This window comes from Denticeps clupeoides, chromosome 4 (genome assembly GCF_900700375.1).
Source record: "Denticeps clupeoides chromosome 4, fDenClu1.1, whole genome shotgun sequence".
In the NCBI taxonomy this organism is placed as follows: domain Eukaryota; kingdom Metazoa; phylum Chordata; class Actinopteri; order Clupeiformes; family Denticipitidae; genus Denticeps; species Denticeps clupeoides.
In genome coordinates this window covers 30057311-30076609 of record NC_041710.1, presented here as the reverse complement: position 1 = coordinate 30076609, position 19299 = coordinate 30057311, and the positions used below count along the sequence as shown (strand labels likewise).

The 19299-nt window shown below is 43.9% G+C and overlaps 3 protein-coding genes and 1 non-coding gene across 4 annotated transcripts; all 4 read left to right on the top strand.

Annotated features, from left to right (window-relative positions):
- Positions 1 to 962: 962 nt before the first annotated feature.
- On the top strand, positions 963 to 4836 carry LOC114788831 (inositol-3-phosphate synthase 1-A-like). The gene is made up of 11 exons (XM_028977753.1): positions 963 to 1008; positions 1415 to 1535; positions 1622 to 1783; positions 2192 to 2321; positions 2402 to 2595; positions 2695 to 2844; positions 3008 to 3223; positions 3597 to 3761; positions 3867 to 3980; positions 4056 to 4273; positions 4351 to 4836. The coding sequence occupies exons 2-11, from the start codon at positions 1425 to 1427 to the stop codon at positions 4538 to 4540; spliced, it is 1650 nt and encodes a 549-aa protein (XP_028833586.1). The 5' UTR covers positions 963 to 1008; positions 1415 to 1424; the 3' UTR covers positions 4541 to 4836.
- A 581-nt stretch (positions 4837 to 5417) lies between these two features.
- On the top strand, positions 5418 to 7299 carry tpgs1 (tubulin polyglutamylase complex subunit 1). Its single transcript, XM_028978090.1, has 2 exons — positions 5418 to 5849; positions 6553 to 7299. The coding sequence occupies exons 1-2, from the start codon at positions 5557 to 5559 to the stop codon at positions 7091 to 7093; spliced, it is 834 nt and encodes a 277-aa protein (XP_028833923.1). The 5' UTR covers positions 5418 to 5556; the 3' UTR covers positions 7094 to 7299.
- LOC114789416 (U5 spliceosomal RNA) lies at positions 6068 to 6185 on the top strand. The gene has a single exon (XR_003749670.1). It is a non-coding gene; the product is annotated as a U5 spliceosomal RNA (small nuclear RNA).
- Positions 7300 to 8923: 1624 nt separating the features above from the next.
- Positions 8924 to 18801, top strand: trim110 (tripartite motif containing 110). Its single transcript, XM_028977978.1, has 8 exons — positions 8924 to 9103; positions 11071 to 11665; positions 12450 to 12545; positions 12741 to 12974; positions 13521 to 13543; positions 14112 to 14257; positions 15551 to 15822; positions 15939 to 18801. The coding sequence occupies exons 2-8, from the start codon at positions 11096 to 11098 to the stop codon at positions 16221 to 16223; spliced, it is 1626 nt and encodes a 541-aa protein (XP_028833811.1). The 5' UTR covers positions 8924 to 9103; positions 11071 to 11095; the 3' UTR covers positions 16224 to 18801.
- The last annotated feature ends 498 nt before the right edge of the window (positions 18802 to 19299 follow it).

Here is a 19299-nt window from a genome sequence, read left to right as displayed (position 1 = left end):
CTTTAATGGTTTATTGTCCTGCGAGACTTTGACTTCCTATTAGAACTACCAGTGTTCGGTAAAACCGTCTCGCAGTTCTCACCCTTTATTAGCTCCAGCAGACGCTCGGTCTGCTCTTCCCTCCTAATACTTCGCACTCTGGCACAAGAAGGCCTTCTGGAAGCTTCCAGGCGCTGGGCAGCTGTTAGAATGGGTGAAATGCAAATGTTCATCCGTTACCAGCATCTTTGTTTATGGTCTTCCTGCCGGATGCGTATTGAAATCACGCGGGTTTCCTCTCTAGGCGTGCAGGTTTTGTATTTTATATATATATATATATATATACACACACACACACACACACAGTACAGGCCAAAAGTTTGGACACACCTCATTCAATGTGTTTTCTTTATCTTCATGACCATTTACATTGGTATGGTTTGGGGTGAGCTGGACCCCAACAAGTACTAAACACCTCTGGGAACTCCTTCAAGACTGTTGGAGAGCCATTTCAGGTGACGACCTCTTGAAGCTCATCGAGAGAATGCCAAGAGTGTTCAAAGCAGTAATCAGAGCAAAGAAACTAGAATATAAAACATGTTTTCAGCTGTTTCACCTTGCTTTGTTAAGTACATAACTCCACATGTGTTCATTCATAGTTTTGATGCCTTCAGCGAGAACCTACCAAAGTAAATGGTCATGAACATAAAGAAAACATATTGAATGAGAAGATGTGTCCAAACTTTTAGCCTGTACTGTGTGTGTGTGTGTGTGTGTGTGTATATATATATATATATATATATATTAAAAACACTTCGGTGAGGTAAGAAGCTTGCAGCGTTTTGTTTTTTATAGTTCGTTTTAACGTCCTTCCGATCACCCGAGCAGCACCAGCACATCCTGACCCCCTGACCGGGTTTTGGAGGTTTCCGTGACCACGCCCCCATCGGCCGGCCTATATAGGCTCCTCCTCCCGGCAGCATCCTGTTCATCGCGCTCGGTCTGCGTCTGACGGGCGCCGGTAATAAGGTGGGTTATCCGCACAGTATACTGTCTTTTTGTAGAATTTTAAAGAGTCGATGTCGATATAGTCGTTACAAAATAATCCTGATACAGTACAAACTGGGAATGCATGAGGTGCAGCTGCTCGTGCCAATGAATCTATATAGAAATTAAGATGCACTTCGTAGTTGGAGGTTTAACTTGTATTTTGTTAACGTTGTTTTCGTTACAGAAGACTTTTTTTTATATATATATAGTTTTGTTTTGCATTTGAGACCATCACAGTTGTTTCTGAGCGAATTGAACTATTCAACCTATAAGTATTTTGCAGGCATTTGATCAACTGGGTCAAACTTGTTTGTCATCAAATGGAACAGTAGAATCTGCAAAAATTTTTTTTTTATTCATTTTTAATTTTTATGCTTAATAACAGAACACGAAACATGCCTGAAATCAAAATCAACAGTCCAAATGTACGCTACACTGATAACTACATAGAGTCTCAGTACACCTACCATACCACATCCGTGTCCAAAAATGGAGAAACGTACACGGTGAGTGTCGTCATGCCATTTCATTTTTCTCTGTTTGCCGTGCAAGTCCAACGTTGCAGCTGTGGTGCAAAATGTCTGCCCCGCAGGTGACCCCTTCTAGCACTCCGTTCACCTTTCGCACCAGGAAGGCCGTGGCCAAGCTTGGCGTGATGCTGGTTGGCTGGGGAGGGAACAACGGGAGCACGGTCACTGCTGCCGTCCTCGCCAACAAGCTGGGCTTGACATGGAGAACCAAGACTCGAATCCAGGTTCAAACTTGTGGGATGCGCACACACACACACACACACACACACGTTTCGGGTAGCGTTCAGTCCTGAATCAGATTATTGTCGGCTATGTCAGAGTCGATTTTTATTTCATCTTCACAAAACTGTTTCTCACACACACACATTGATTTCTATAGACATTCAGTGACTATTATCTTATTGTTTACCTGAACCTTGGGACCACCTATCAGCTACGGCTGAGGAACAATGGGTGTAAAGGTTTCAGTTCTGTTTTGCAAGGAAGAAACGACTGAATCTGTGTTCACTGCACTTTTTAAAAAATGAATAGAAGAGGAGTGTGGAATCTAAAGCAGCCACTACTCTAAACGTCCCCTTTCATGTTCAGACTTACTAAATTCCCACTTACCCTTCATCCCTTCTTCTCTTCAGAGGGCTAATTACTATGGGTCATTGCTGCAGACATCTACAGTATGTTTAGGGTCTGGCCCTGATGGCGAGGTCAGCGTACCTTTCCGAGATCTGCTTCCTATGGTCCACCCTGACGACATAGTCTTTGATGGAAAGTACAAACAATTTTATTTCGGTTTAGATTAGTGTTTTTCGGGACATTCTGTGTTTATTCTCGTGCGTTTGTTTCAGGGTGGGACATCTCGTCTCTGGATCTTGGCAGGGCGATGGAACGGGCAGAAGTGCTGGACTGGTCTTTGCAGGAACAGCTGAGGCCACACATGAGCCAAATGAAGCCCAGGCCTTCAGTGTACATCCCAGAATTCATTGCTGCTAATCAGAGCCACAGAGCAGATAACCTTATTCCTGGCACCAAAGCAGAACAGGTACTTTCACTCACCAAGTATGATTTGGAATATGAATCCAAAAATGAATCGTTTGTTTGTTGCAAAGTCAGTGTGATGTAAGAACAAGCTTTTCTGCAGGTGGCACAGATCCGTAAAGACATTTGTGACTTCAAGCAGAAAAGTGGCGTCGACAAAGTCATTGTTCTTTGGACTGCCAACACCGAGCGATTCTGCGATGTTATCCCTGGGGTCAATGACACCGCAGCGAACCTGATGTCAACGATTCAGGTGCCTCAGCATTATTCTCCTATTCCTCAGCCTTTTGACCTTTCAACATATACACAACACTGCAAACAGTTATCTAAATGTCTATAAGCGTGTCGCGCATGCCAGTGCTGCAATCAATCTGTTGCCAAACGCTCCTGAGAATCCCCTCTCCGCTGTGTCTCAGACTGGAGGTGAGGTTTCTCCCTCCACCCTCTTCGCAGTAGCCAGCATTCTGCAGGGCTGTGCGTACATCAACGGCTCCCCACAGAACACCTTCGTTCCCGGGGCTGTGGAGCTGGCCGAGCAGGAGGGCGTCTTCATAGGCGGGGACGACTTCAAGTCTGGACAGACCAAGCTGAAGTCCGTTCTTGTGGACTTCCTAGTCAGTGCCGGCATCAAGGTACCGGTCATAGTTGAAGATGCTAGTTCACGTGTGTCAAACTCGCAGCCCGTGTCCACATCCTGCAAGATGGTTTTTATAGGGGTCGGGGGTCACGGACATGGAAAAATAATTACAAGCTGCTTCACAACCCATTTGCTGTGAACATGGAAACTGCTCTTGTACAGAGTAAAGATTGCCTTTACAAGGCAAGGCAACTGAAGCACTGCATTATGGGATCTGTAGTTTGTGTGTTATCAAGGCTTCATATCGCCGGGCCAGATCTATATGAAGTGATTTTGTGAGTTTGACACCCCTGGGCTATTGTGACAAGGGTACGTTGGTAGGTCCCTAGAGTGTGCAGTCGTTGTCTCCTTTCCAATTCTCCCTACAGCCTACATCCATTGTCAGCTACAATCACCTTGGAAACAATGACGGCATGAACCTGTCAGCGCCGCAGCAGTTCAGATCCAAGGAGATCTCCAAGAGCAATGTGGTGGATGACATGGTTCGGTCCAACCCTGTCTTGTACAGCCCCGGGGAGAGGCCCGACCACTGCGTGAGTAATAATGCAAGAAGTGGGTTCCTTAGTGGGAGTCTTCTCTCTCCAGGAGCAACCATTTCTTTTTTTTACATTACATGGCTGCTGTTTTGTCTGTTCTAGGTGGTGATAAAATATGTTCCTTACGTGGGAGACAGTAAGCGAGCCATGGATGAATACATCTCTGAGATTATGATGGGTGGCACCAACACCATTGCTATTCACAACACCTGTGAGGTAAAATATAATCCGTTAAGATCATTAGTGCATACACTTAGGATGGACGCTAAATATTTATCGACGCCTTCACAGGATTCCCTGCTGGCTAGTCCCATCATCCTGGATCTGGTCATCCTCACAGAGCTTTGCCAGAGGATCACTTTCCGCACGGAGGACGACCCGAACTTCCAGACCTTCCATAGTGTTCTCTCTCTGCTGAGCTTCCTCTGCAAGGCTCCACTGGTTCCCCGGGGGGCGCCGGTGGTCAACGCCTTCTTTAGACAGAGAGCCTGCATTGAAAATGTCTTGAGGTACGGTCACAGGTGTATACGAGGTCTCTGTCATGTTTGTCATTTGTCATAAATTGACTGTCTTATGTGCCTTGTAGAGCGTGTCTGAGTCTTCCGCCTCAGAGCCACATGCAGTTGGAATACAAGATGCAGAGAAGCTTCATGCATAACCAAGCAGTCCACAGCAGCGAGGTTCCCAAGAAGAATGCAGTCCACAGTAATGGTTACCACAGCTTACAGTGTACATGCACCAATGAGCTTAAGACTGAACAGAACGCCATTGGTTAAATAGTTGCTGGAACTAATTAGGACATTTATTTGTTATGTCAATTATATTTTATGTTGATTTAAACACAAATTACTTTTTAGTATTGTCAGATTTGATTACTGGATTTTATTCCTTTAGCTGTTTTATCCCTTTACTGCGTAACATTAAATATATGTATATTTGCAAGAAATTAATTCATTCAGTGTTTCATGAATTCCTGACATCACATATAACTCTTTCTGTGCATTTTGCAATATCATTTGTATGGGAATCAATAAACAATATTGCTCTTCGAATGGCAAACGCAATTTACTGCATCTTCCATTTTGATCCATTATCCTGCGTTAATGTTCCAAATACATATTGTGACTAGGAAACTAACCGTGAACAATGATTTAAAAATAATCGGTCGAACTGGTTCATCCTGAAACTTATTTTGTTGCGATTATTGTGCAATGACCGCATTACTCTCAAGCACGCAACTCAGCTGAGCTTTACCCGCACGGCCGACATCTTGGCTCATTCTGAACAGTTTCCTACAAACGAGCGCCACCTGCCGACCGCATTGCAGAAATCGGTGTTCAAACACGACAATCAGAATTTTTTTTTACTATCTGCTGCAATTAATAATATCATCATTCATTTAAATGAGCTACAACGTTAATGTAGCTAATAAAGCAGAAATGTGCTTGCCATTTATTTTGTCTCTTTTATTTATTTTGAATATGCACAGTTGGTTACTCTGGGGAAAAGTGCCATCGCGGCCATTTAGTGCCTTTTAAACACGTAACATTATTCATCGCGCCCCTTAAAACGAAATATTAGATATTTCCTCAGCGCCTTCTCTTATTGGAGAATGCCCGTCGCCTGCCAGCCAATCAGAATCCAGCTTTTTCCCCTGCCCGTGTTAGAACCTTCGGCATCGTGAAACCGCGGCTGCTGAAGTTGGAAGTTAAAACCGGGGTTAATGTTTCCGCTTCCTCCCCGAGCTGACCGGTGCATTTCCGCTGCTGTTGCCCCGCGTCCTTGAACGGGGATGGCGGAGAAGCGGCGCTCGGGGCTCCCGGCGACGGCCGAGTCCAAGCCCGGCCGCGGCGACAGCGACGAGGAGCTGCTGTGCCACGCGGGCGTCGGGGCGCTGCTGCGGGCGGCGCTGCTCAAGCTGGTGGAGACGAGGCCGGAGGATCCGCTCGGCTTCCTGGCCGAGCACTTCGGCAACGCGGCGTCGGCGCCAGGAAACGGGCCGAGCGCCGGCGGCGACGGGGACGCGGAGCAGCAGCAGCTGGGTCGGGCCCTGTGGCACCTGAGCCTGGCGCATCATTCTCAGAGGTGGGACGGGGACAAATGGACAAAAAAAATTCTTTCTAATTTCACAGCAGCTCTTAAAGTGCCAGTGAGATGAAATAGGGGTGTTGGTAGCCTAGCGGGTAACACACTCGCCTATGAACCAGAAGACCCAGGTTCAAATCCCACTTACTATCATTGTGTCCCTGAACAAATGTCTCCAGGGGCGGACTGTCCCTGTAACTACTGATTGTCCCTGAATGTCGCTTGGGCTTCTCTTCATCACATACAAATCTTTCGCCTTTTACTAAAGATTTCCGTGGAGAGGGGCGTCAACAAGCTCACAATATTTTTGGGGGCTCTGTTTTGTTTTTTTGGGGCAGTGGTGGCCTAGTGGTTAAGGAAGTGACCCTGTAATCAGAAGGTTGCTGGTTCGAATCCCGATCCGCCAAGGTGCCACTGAGGTGCCACTGAGCAAAGCACAGTCCCCACACACTGCTCCCCGGGCGCCTGTCATGGCTGCCCACTGCTCACTCAGGGTGATGGGTTAAATGCAGAGGACAAATTTCACTGTGTGCACCGTGTGCTGTGCTGCTGTGTATCACGTGTGACAATCACTTTATTTTAACTTTAAAGATTGTAGGTTGCTCTGGATAAGGGCGTCTGTCTTTTAAATGCCATAAATGTAAATGACTGGAAGCACATTAAATACTCATGTAATACTAACATTTGGTTTCATTATCAATAGATCAGCGTTCAACAGCAACACCCGCATGGCCTATGACCTGCTGATGCAGGGCAGCCCTCGCCACCGAGGTCCGGGTGGGGTCAGAGGTCGCGTGTACACGGAGCTGCTGCGTGGCCTGTGCACGGAGGGCGGGCTGTCGGACGCCGCCGCCGCTCCCCTCCTGCGCCGACTCCACTGCCACGACCACGAGGCCGTGCCCTTCGATCTCTTTCGCCAGGCCGCGCTGACCTGCGTCGTGTTCGCCGACTACGTCCGCAAGTCTCAGGGCCTCTATGCGGCCGTGAGCTGCCACCCAGAGAGACCCGCCAAGCGGGTGCTGTGCCAGGCTGTGCTGGGCACCCTCAGAGAGGCTTTGGAGACGTCTGGAGACTCGGCGCGCTACCTGGAAGCCAGTGCGAAGATCTCACCTTGCAAGGTGGCGCAGGCTATGGCAGAGGCCTGCAGCCGGGACAAGGGTGGTGCCAGGGCAACAATGGATGCTCAGGAGTTCGAGGACGCAGCGGCCGAGCTCTTTCTGGCAAGAGTGCGTGTTGTGTGTTGAATTGCGAGTTCTGTGTGTGTTTCCTGTATGAAGATGAAGGTGTGTGACTTGGGACCAAAGCCGGCACTCACTGTTCACAGTCGCTTGTTCCTGATCAGGGCTGCGGCCCAGGTCATCAAAACCGTCTAGAACAAAGGTGTCCGAATGCAGACCGTTGCTCTTCTCATTTTTATTGCCAAATAAAGCGCAGTGCTGTTGCACATTTACTCAGTGTTTCCCTCATCTTGGTTTGATCGGTTTCGCTCGTTGTGGGGTGGTTTAGCTCCATGCATTGGTGCCAGACACCTAGGCTTGGTGCTGTGTATTATTATGAAATTAAGCATATTATGACATTTTTTTTCTTTTTTAGGTTCTTTTTAAAATGTCCACATCATGTGTTAATGTTTTAAATGCATAGGGCATTCCGAGCTACTTCACCTCCCCACGTTCATCCACCATAGGTCCTTCCAGGGATGGGCCGCTGTGAAGAGGGCTTAACGTCCCAGCGGATGTTCCAGCTACATTTTTTTTATTTATTTATTTATTTTTATTTTTTTAAAGCTGTTCAAAGGTCACCAGTCTTGCACCCCGTGAGAAAACATTCGGAATAAAGGCCAGCAAACACTGTGTGGTTTTTGGCCCATTTTCAGCGGAGGATACACACCGGCTCGGCGCTCACGGCCAGATCATGACAGGTGTTGGACCGTATTCTGTCACCTGTCGCAATCCGTGACACTAGATGGCTGTGCTGCGAAAGACGGGGTCACAGCATAAGATCACAAACAAAGAATAAAGCTGCTGAACGCTACTGTTATAGAAGCCTACTAATATTTAACAATCAATGTTAGATTGAAATTAATTTTGTATTTTATTTATCCAATTTATTAACCAAATTTGAATGAATATGTAATTAAAATGTTCGAGTCTGGCCACCTGTAGTCTCCCCTTCACAGTGGTGGTTAAGGAAGTGGCCCTGGTCAGCCGGTTCAAATCCCGATCCACCGAGGTGCCACTGAGTAAAGCACCGTCCCCACAAACTGCTCTCCAGGCCCCTGTCATGGCTGCCCACAGTTCACCAAGGTTGATGGTTAAAAGTAGAGGACACATTTTGATGTGTCACTGTGTGCTGTGATGGTGTATCATAATGACAATCAGCTTTTTCACCTTCCAGCACTTGGTACGACCCAATTTATGTTAATGAGAAAGCTCTGGTCACTGGTTTGGTGCCAAGCACCATACATTCAAATGTTGCATCTGGTCCTAATGGTTTAATCCTAATTCTGACTGAATGAGGGGAAGAGAGTGGGATTATTCCAGACATCTGACTCTCTCACAGTCCTTGGAGCCATTGTAGGTTCTCTAACAAGCTTTCATGGTTGTGCTACACAGTTAAAGGTGTTTTTCAGGATAGATTTATGAGAAATTAGCTGCATCTTCTTAAAACAAAATACTAATACAAATTAATTAATTGAATATTAAGAGTATTTCTAAATTAATATGAGGAGGCTTAGTTTTAAATACATTACAGGAGCCAGGTTCATTCTGCTAATATACTGAAATGTCACTCATCTGCAGGATCATTATAATAATCCAGTGATAAAATTATCAAAAAATGACCTAAAGAAGCCTGTTAAAATATGTTACACAAAGCGGTTACATAGCTACCACAAAAGGGCACATATGTACACAAGACAACCCTCCCTCCACGGGGTTAAAGGATCATGGGATCAAGTCTCAGCAGAGGCAGATGCCATTGGTCAGTCATTCAGGTTAAGCAGACATGGTACACCGATAAGCCGTCTTTCTTATTCTCTCTTACCCCCCCCCCCCCCCCCCACACACACACACACACACACACACCCACACAGAGAGAGAGAGTCCACCACTGACACACATCCACTCTTAAAGATCTGCTGCTGATGCATGCTGTGTTTAGCAGCCATCATATTGTTGAACTGTTTTGGACAAAGAGGGACAAGTGTTGGACAAAGAGAGAAAGATCAGGCTGATCTTGCCCAGCCTCCACTACAGGTAATGACTGTCTTTAAATCTGTGCTTAGATAATGAGAGATTGTGAACATGGGGGGAGGGCCTGTCTCTTCATTGTTGTGGAACAATCCCAAATATACTGAGTTAATACCTGATGTAAGGGCAAATAAAGTTACATGCTTGGTGTAAAGTGACTTCATTCTCATTGAGCAGGAATATGGTTAATGAAATGTAATAATTAACACAATGACACCAGCCATTTAATATAAGTATGACGGCAACTTTATGTGACTCGGACACTACGAGTTGCATTTTCCTCATTTGATTGATTTCATCCTTAAAAAGCACATCCATGATCTAGAAACATTCAGACGACACACAACTCTCCTAAATCTATAACAGTTATTCATTTCTTGAAAGCTAAAGCTCTTAAAATGTACGCTGAAACAAACAACTGGGATTTTTCCACAACCAATTTGTAGACCAAGGCTGGTATACACCTCCATTGCCAAATTTCCATACATAATCCCATCTGACGTCCCGCTGATCTGATCTCATAGTGGCCAATGATTTGTGACCATGCTGACAAAAATGATCATGCCGGCCTTGTCTTGTGGATCCTTCCCTGTTAAATATTCATTGCGTAATTTGGGAAACCCCGGATTATAAATGTCAGACGTCCCTCCTGTGGATCTTCTCACGTGATCGCCACGTGTGGCGTGCTGGGGAGGCAGCATTAAGAAGTGTAACGGCGTTTGCCTGGACAGACTGGTGAGGAGAGCTGCTCTGGATCGTAGACGATGTCCTCCGTCTCCAGCGTGTTCAGTGACAGGCCGGCATTTCAGTCCCGCTCTACAGACAGGCGGAGGAAATCCTTCATTCCCACAGGCTATACTGCGTTGTAACTCCTCCCACTTAGGCCCCTTCTTCTATCCGGATTGGCCTTGCGTCCACACGGAAACGGCGATTCAGGGGACCCAGAATTTCTCTTTTCTGCGAATCTGTGTGGACGGCAAAGCACCTTTTTTTTGTGAAAATGCTCTCTTGTTAACCCAACCTCCAACCTGGCCCATAACCCAAAATGCATCACACATGCAACAATAGCGGATAGCCTCATAAAGCTCATAAAGCAACAAAGAAATCCTCCCTACGGTGCACATTGTTGCTACCCCGTTTGGTCCATTTGGACCTGTAACCCGATTTGGACTGAGCATGCGCATAGCGACACACTTTTCTAATGAAAAGACGAGGCTGGAGAACAACGACGTGTTTAACTTGCCGCGAAGGAGAACTAGACGCCAAACAAGGAAGGCGGGGAGTTACAGCGCCACCTACAGGTGTGCGAACCACTCATTCTCTGCACCTGGATATGTGGATCACAACATCTCAGAAAACCCATTCTTGTGTGGACGCTGCCACTCCACCCTACACCCTATAACTGTACCCAGACTTCTGGACTGTGGTTATACATGTTCATACCCTTGTGGATGTCCGTTATTCTGCTCTATACTTAATTCACCTCATTTCCATTTCAATCTAGAGCTGTTTTATCCTATTCACTGTTCAGCATCTCAGCAGCCACGTGTCACCATGCGAATATAACGTTAACGTACCTGGGTTTTTGTTTTTTTTCTTTTTTACCTTCATGTATATTTAAGTGATAGTGAAGTGATTGTCATTGTGAAACACTGCAGCAAGGCACATGGTGCACACAACGAGATATGTCCTCTGCTTTTAACCATCACCCTTGGTGAGCAGTGGGCAGCAGTGGTGGGCAGTGGGGACAGTACCTTGATCAAGGGGACCTCAGTGGCACTGTCTGCTACCTTCTGGTAGCAGACAGTTTTCACCAATGCCCCTCATCTGTTTTCACCAATGCCCCTCATCCCACAGCCATCAGCCGAAAGATTTTATTTATGTTTATACAATGACAACAAAAAAAAAGACGGAAGCATTATTCATTTTGGTTAAGTTCAAATTGGTCTGGATCCTTTTTCCCCCTTCAACAGGTTGCATGCTGTCAGAGCTCCAGCCATGGGGACCCTGGAGGAGGAGCTGACCTGCCCACTGTGCCGAGACCTGTACAGCTGCATCTATCCACTGCCTTGCGGACACAGCTTCTGCCGGGCCTGTGTACGTGACCTATGGGGGCCTAACAGAGGCGAGCCGAAGCAGCACTTTGTGTGCCCACAGTGCCAGGAAGAGTCCGGGCCAGTGCCCTGCGACTGCTGCCCCTTGGAGGCCTGCGCGGCACTGAAGACGTGCCTGCGCTGTGAGGTGTCGCTTTGCCCTCGGCACCTGCAGCCTCACCTTGAGCTCCCGGCCTACCAGACCCACCAGCTGGTGGAACCCCTGGCCAGGCTGGCCCTCCGCCGCTGCCCCAAGCACCAGGAGCTGTTCCGCTACTACTGTTCTGACGACAACACGTACATCTGTGCCGACTGCATTCTGGAGGGACTCCACTCTCAGCACAAAGTCAGAGCCCTCGCGAGGGTGCACGAGGACTTTTTGGTACCTTTTTTATTTCATTTCCTAGTGTTGGTGATGTTCGGGATTCTGGCTGGGGGCCACAGTCCTCCATCAGTTCTTCTTTCCATCCATTATGTATGTTTGCTACTTCTTGATTGAAAGAATTCATTTTGTTTCTGTGCCAGTGACAGCGTGATTTATGTTCTGAAGTGTGTCTGTCCATCCGTACAATCATCTGTCTTTCCTAAATGATCAGTATTTTCACAACTACACATTAAACACTATTAAACTGTTCAATTATTTCTACTTTTGAATTCACTAAAGTGATCTCTGATTATAGTCATTTAAAGTTAGCTTTTAATCAATTTTTTCCAGAGAAATTATGGTTCTCTGCTATCTTTCCAGGTTTTAATAATGTGGTGGCACCGTGGCTATGTGGTTAGCACTACTGGGTTGGATGGACGGTCGCTGTGTCTGTCTTCGAATGGATTTTCTAGGTGTTCCAATTTTTTTCCCACCTTCCAATGACATGCAGATTAGAGATTCTAAATTGCCCATAGTTTCTATGGATGTACATGGCTTGTTCCTCCTTCCACCAGTTGATGGGGACAGGCTTGACCCTGAGCTGGTACGAACTCATAGGAAAATGGATGGTACTGCATCTATTAAATTACACTAAATGAAAGCTTGGCCCATTAAAATACATTAACCTATCAAATCAGATTGTGACAGATCTTTTATTTTCATCACATTGGTAGAAACCAGGATCTGCAAGGTGACCCATTTAATGATAGCGATGTCCTATAGTACTGGTGCCATGTGTGGGGGAAAAAGCAGAATCAGCAACAGAAGAGAAGCATTTGAGAGCTGCTGCATGATTCTGTGTGTGTGTGTGTGTGTGTGTGTGTGTGTTTTCCAGCTTATGTTACAAGGTCTTCTGGAGAAAGCAGGGGACAAAGTCAGGGATGTTGAGCGGATTCTTGATGGACAACAGCAGTCCATCAACAACGCATTTGTAAGTCCCAGTCACAGTTTAGCTGTCCCTACAGCAGTTTCTCCTACGTTAATCTGGGAGGTTAATGAAAAATAATTTCAACCCATGGATTTAGAGTGTCACAAAAACTGGATACCCTCTGCATTATTCCAAAGCCTAAAAAAAGCCTTCATGTCTGTTGTCTGAGACCTTCGGATGGGATGTTGCCCCGTGCAGGACACTACAGCGGTGGATGAGTTCCAGGCACAGCGTCTGAGCAGGGGTTTGCAGGAGCAGGTGGAGCGGCTGGTGGAAGCGCTCAGAGAGAGCAGTAGGGAGGAGAGGCAGCAGGCCCTGGAGCAGCTGCAGCAGAACCAGGAACGGCTGAGGCAGGAGCTGAGCCAGGCCGAAAATCTCCAGATCTACGTAGACACGCTGCTGCGGGAGACGGACCCTTTCCTCCTTATCTGGGTGAGGCAGGGAGGGCATTCGTCCTTCCTTAAAATCAGACACGCCAACCAAACTTAAAACGGTTTTATCAGAGAGATACCACAACAGCACAAATTCAGTGAATAATTAATACACTTCATTAATGGGCCTGTTCCAGCAAACATTGCATGTGCATTCTTCATTACAAACAAGAGAAAGTGTCCTCAGGGTATATGACCGATGAAGTTTCAGTTCAAAAACAATAGTCCAGATGTACTGTAAAAAAAAGTGTGTGTTTCATTAAAATCGATGATGTACTTTGTTGAGGTACTTCATGTGATTCTGCATCGCACGTCTGCAAAGAGAGTCCAAATGCAGACCTATGGAACAGGCCCAACATTTCTTTCATGTTTATAAAGAAATGTCTCTAATTTCTAACTTAAATGTTCATAGTAAAACTGGTATATAGTATCAGTTATTGATTTTTATTCAAATGTATACTTTTTTGAATAGTGCACGATATACTGTTCATGCATTCTGTGTTTTTCACCTTCATTTGATTGAATGATCATAATGTGTGTTTTGCAGGCAGTGCAGTGTGATGGATCACAGTAAGTTAATAGCTTTAGCTCTTCTATACTGGACCAGCTTTCTGAGAATCTGTTCTAACAGATACCCAGAAGAACCTGAAACTCAGAGTCCCTGACCAGACAGAAAACAAACATTTATACATAGAAACATACAAATCATTGTTCTTGGCATTTTTGAACGCCACCTTGGGCTTCCGGGCTTCAGTAATGAGCTGCTCATGCTAGTTCTCACATGCTGTGCAACTGTGATTTCACTGTGCATTTGGAAACGATGACAAAATATGTTACATTAGATTATTTGACCATACTAGAGCAGCAAGCAAATTGTTTTGACAGTGTGATACAATAGGGTATTTTGTTTTTTATATTTGAAGAATATATTTCAGCATTGGTCCTAAATATGCTCCATTCCCCAAGTCAGGAGGTCAGTAATTCAAATCTGGATTCCTGCCCTTGTCGTCAGCCTCAAACTATAACACACAAATTCAGTGAAGGTTATTGCTATTTTTAAATGGTAGATTCCCAGATTTGATGTCTACAAAGGCCTATGTGTGTGTATGTGTGAAAATGAAGCTTCTTCTTTGCACAGGTTGTTGAACGACCTGAACTCATCTCTGTTCAGTCCTGTATCCCCGAATCTGAATAAAAAGAGGATCCTGGAGAAGATGGAGCACAAGTACAGCGAGTTTATTGAAGAGACACATCGCTATCTAAATGAACTTAAACGAGAACTTTGTACGTACAAGAATTTTTGTTGGTTTTCTTTAGCTTGAATATTTCAAAGAAGTAGGAATAGTCCTGATAACTGGCATGGAAATTTGGTCCAAACGTGAGATTCTGTAACCTGATGTGCAAAATTCTCCTGTTTCAAATGTGTGCTTGATTTATAAGTAACGACTGTGAATGCACTGAACAAATGCTTAACTGTGAACGGAATTGTATTTCCATTTGTTTGTAATGAGAGACTGCCTGTACTCCTGTACTGCACTCTTGTTAGATCAAACGCTCACAAAATAGCATTACAGAACCCCCCCCAAAAGAGGAAGAACCCAACTGTGTAGCCCATCTGTGTTCAGTAGGTCCTATATAAATAAAGCAATAGGAGGTACAGGAGACAGGTAGAGCTGACAAGAGACAAAATAAAAAGAGATTAGAGGAGAAAAGGAATATACTGGTGGCCAGGTCCAGGGAATAGCCCAGCATTATTTGGCAAGTGGCTGAATGGGATGCCGAAAGAGCAACCAGGATTTTAATTTTTGCTTTACGTAGAGTCACTATGAGAATTATTACATTATATTCTGGTGAGGTGTGGTCAGGTACATTGTAAGGTACATGGCTACACCATACTCACCATACCAATTTCACATAGAATCTAACAAGTTTTACGGTAAGGTAACAGATGGACGTGATTGGGGTCTCTTTTTGCCCACAGTATTGGGACAACGCCTTAATCCATAGTTTTTAATGTGGAGTTGGCCCACCCTTTGCAGCTATAAACTATAAACTAGTTTAAACTAGTTCCTCTCTAATTCATCCCAAATGTGTTCTATCAAGCTGAGTTCAGGGCTCTGTGCACACCAAAGTTTGCATGTCTGTAACTAGTGACCGCAGAAAGCCAGTGACTGCACTGTGCGCCTCAGCATCCTTAGGCGGCACCACTTTTTTGGCTAATTTGAGGTTGACCATGGACTATGTAGTCAAGAATGAACTTATTGCACTGGTGGCATCCTATAACAGTAGAATTACCATCATGCTGAAATTCACTCAGCTCCTGAGAATGTTTGCAGGAACAGTTTACATTCATAGGGGCTTGGTTTTATACATCTGTGGTCATGGAAGTGATTGGAAGTCCTGAATGAAATGATTTGGGTGTCTCAATAAGACTTTTGGCAATATAGCATACATTTAGAGAGTCTGATTTATAGAACAAATGTAGGACCTAGTGGGCAAAACCAGAACATGCAAACACCATGTTGATGCATGACATTGTCTGAAACTGACCTAATAATTCTTCCATATGAATTACAGTAAGTACGCCATTGACCTTGGACACAAGCTCTGCTCATCCCCTTCTGAGCATATCTGATGACCTTCGGTCAGCAGTGAGGGTGAGAAATCGTCTGCCGCGGTCAGCAAATCCTGGTCGCTTTGACCACTGGTCTCAGGTCATGACTGCTCAGTTCTTCTCCTCTGGAACTCACTATTGGGAGCTGGAGGCTGAAGGATTCTGGGATATTGCTGTGACATATCCATGCATTGAGCGAAAAGGGAAACTGGGCACAGCTTTTGGCAATAACAAGGTGCTGGACAAGTGTTTTGTCATACATGATCATTGATATCTATTGATCGTATTGTGCTCAAATTATAGACCACAGCAAAGGTGTCATTAGTTATTTTGTTTTGTACTGATTGAAAGGTGTCCTGGAGTCTCACGCAGCAACACGAAAGAAAACTGGCCGCGTGGCACAATCGCCGGAAAACGCGCCTGTCAACACAGATGACTGGCAACCGACTGGCTATTTTACTGGATTATGAATCTGGTACCATCACCTTTTCCGAGGTGGGGACTTCCTGCATGCTCACCCACCTGTATACCTTCAACACCAGCTTCACTCAGCCAGTGTGTCTGGGATTTGGGCTCTACAAACCAGATCTCTGCAGCAGAATCACCATTATGAGGATCTCCCACAGCACAGAATGATCACAACTGTCAGAAACATCTGTAAGGAAAAACTTATGATTCAGTCCCACTTGCAGGTAAACATGTACATAATTTCCAAATACTGAAATGCACTTGTTTTTATACAGTGGCACTATGTAGTTTGTGAGCCCTTGAGAATGTTAAATGTAAAACTTCTAATACATGGAAATGTGACAAATATTAAACTGGGCAATATGCTTATTTAGATAAATGATGAAAAGTTATGTTGATCATAAAAGCCTCATATATGAAACATGGTGGCGATATTTGGCCTGTTTAAATGCATCTCGTCTTGCAATTATGTATGGTAAAATTAATTTTGATGTACTTGATGTGATACAAATTCTAAAGGAAAGTTGCAGGGTGTCTGTCTGTGAACTGAATCTCAGGAGGAAATATGTCCCCCATTGGTTGTTCTACTAACAAACATTTACAGACATCTTCATCTTCATCTTCATCGTCCATGTGAGGAAATGCACCAGCATCCTTGATTTGAAGATGTTGTATATGGACAAATGAGCAAATACCCTACCATGCCGATGTGGGGGACAGTTACTGGAGACCTTTAGTTGCTGCATGAGGGGGTGAGACCATATGTTGAAAGTCAGATGTTTTTGTATCTAACAAAAATGTAATTGTTTCAATACACTATCTCAATACATATTATTCTAATAACAGTAAAAAATCTCATTTGTTTCATTGTGTTCTCATTCTGTAATTTGATGTCTTAAGTTATAGTCATGTTAAACATTCAAATGTTTTACTTAAACATAACATCTATCTATACTCTACTACATTATGCAATATGTGTTGTTCCTTTTTTACTTTGAAGTTCTGATAGCGTAGTTATGATAGCATAACTGTTCAACTGTTTATTATCTTATGACTCATTTGTCATTGTTTTTCACAGACATTCTAACTCCATCTCTGATATTTTTATTTGTTGAATGCTGGTAAAAATCTTAAAAAAACAAAACAAAAAAAAAACAGGATTTATTGTCCACAAATTTGTCCTCTCTTACTGCCTGAATTGGCTGATTATTAAAAATCATCCTCACATGTACAGTGCAGGCAGTAGCTATAATACTGATATCATCTCTACATTTAACATTAGCCATATTAACAGTTAACATTCAAAGTGAGTTTATTGTCTGTAATGGCATTGAAGGCATTTATGTCTATTCTTTTAGTAGAAACTATTATAATCTGATAATCATAAAAAATGGGTATCGCAACAAAAAAAAAAATTCTCTTTTGGTAGACTTGTTCGACATTTCACTATGGGACACACCCCTTGTGTGGCTATTTGCTGAAGCCCAATTCAATCACACCTTCAGGCTTGGTCGGATGGTGCAGCAAGGGGAGCCTTCTCGTAATAAATCTCCCTGCACAAATTTTGTATCATAACAGAAAGATTCACATTAACCAATAAACATGTATTAACACTGCAAGCCCCGCCCCTTTCTTCTGAACTTCTACAAACTTCAGTTCCTATTACAGTAAATCCAGTTTGGCCAGGTCTGTCACTAAACTTTGCCTGTTGTCAAACCTTATTGTCAATAGTCACTGTGTTTCCTCTAATGGAAATGTTTTGCCTTCAACGCTTTGTGCTTAAAATCAGTTTAATGTACTAATGTACTAATGTAACAGATTGTAGTCTGTTAAATGTTCATTGTGCCAAGAGTTATAATCTTAATTAAAACATTAATCGATTAAGTAAGAGGCCTGGTACAGAAAATATAATCGTACATTAGAGCCATTATTGATCACTGTACTTTTACTTTTGGTCCTTCAGTACATTTGAAGGTGTATACCTTTGTACTTTTAATCAGGAGAAATTTACTTTGTGTACTTTGTCCACCACCTTGTGAAGGGTCATGTGTACATGTGTGATTCCTGTGAGTCAGAGGGATATGTAGCCACTGCTCCCAGCATGATTATTTCTGTTACGGGTGTGAAGAGGAAGATGGTTGAACAACCTTCTTCTTTGTTAATACTCTTAAAGGACATTAGACCTCATTAATCCATTGGCTGACCTTCTGGTCAACAGTGCCAACTGCAGTCCTTTCCACATATTTGAAGTGTGTTACTATGGTAAGATTGAGAGAATATTGGTGACTGGGTAGTGGCCATGCAGCCACTGTGTTTACAGCTTTATCATTGTGTATAACATAGAAAATATTCCACTTTCTGTGTCACCATTTATGACTGACAAACAAGGTTTCTGCCAGTTTTTTTTTTTTTAAGTCGTTCAGTAAGTGCATGATCCACAGTAACCTATTTTTTCTGATACCAAAAATGTAAGCCCATATATACCCCAGTGCAAGATGTGTTATTCTCATCATTCTCTAGTCCAGTTACCTCATAGTTTGCAGAGAACTTTGGAAAAAGTAAATTTTTGTTCATGTAGCATTTCCGATTATAGACTATGGCTTCACCTTCCTTTACTTTACTTTACTTAATTTAACTTAACTTAGCCGACGCTTTTATCCAAAGCGACTTACAAGAGGAAGACACCAGCAATTCTAATTCGGTAGATAAGGCCTAACTTATCAGGAATAGAACATGCTAGGGAATTGTGGAGTGCTAGACAAAATTTCTTTATTTATTTATTTATTTATTTTTTGTGCAGTGTATATGCATGTGCGCGTCTGAAATACTTTTTAAACTGCTTCTTAAAGGTGGTGGTAGTCTCGGCTAGTCAAATGGAGCAGGGCAAGTTGTTCCACCGCCAGGGACAACAAAGGAGAACAGAGTCGACTGGGATTGGAGACCCCGTGAAGAGGGGATTTTTAGTCTCCTTTGTCTCCTTAGTCTTTCTTTGCAAATTTACATTGAGAGCTTGTGAATTTGTATTTAAACAATGGCACACATGCAAATTATACCATATTTTTGTTTATATGAATGCTTTTTCAAATCTGCTGAAGAATAAACATTGGTTAGTCAGTGACCTTGACCTTTGACCACTAAAATTGAATCCGATCAGAATGGGACAAACATACAGACTTTCTGTGTAGTGGAGGCATACAAATATAGGCACATAGTCATTCATTTCAGTTCCATTTACTGACGTCAT

Coding starts and splice junctions, on each gene's coding strand:
- LOC114788831 (XM_028977753.1), top strand. CDS start 1,425: ATGCCTGAAATCAAAATCAACAGTCCAAATGTACGCTACACTGATAAC. Junction 1,536..1,621: donor AAAATGGAGAAACGTACACG/GTGAGTGTCGTC, acceptor TCTGCCCCGCAG/GTGACCCCTTCTAGCACTCC. Junction 1,784..2,191: donor GAACCAAGACTCGAATCCAG/GTTCAAACTTGT, acceptor TCTTCTCTTCAG/AGGGCTAATTACTATGGGTC.
- tpgs1 (XM_028978090.1), top strand. CDS start 5,557: ATGGCGGAGAAGCGGCGCTCGGGGCTCCCGGCGACGGCCGAGTCCAAG. Junction 5,850..6,552: donor CTGGCGCATCATTCTCAGAG/GTGGGACGGGGA, acceptor CATTATCAATAG/ATCAGCGTTCAACAGCAACA.
- trim110 (XM_028977978.1), top strand. CDS start 11,096: ATGGGGACCCTGGAGGAGGAGCTGACCTGCCCACTGTGCCGAGACCTG. Junction 11,666..12,449: donor TTCTTCTTTCCATCCATTAT/GTATGTTTGCTA, acceptor TGTGTTTTCCAG/CTTATGTTACAAGGTCTTCT. Junction 12,975..13,520: donor ACCCTTTCCTCCTTATCTGG/GTGAGGCAGGGA, acceptor TGTGTTTTGCAG/GCAGTGCAGTGTGATGGATC.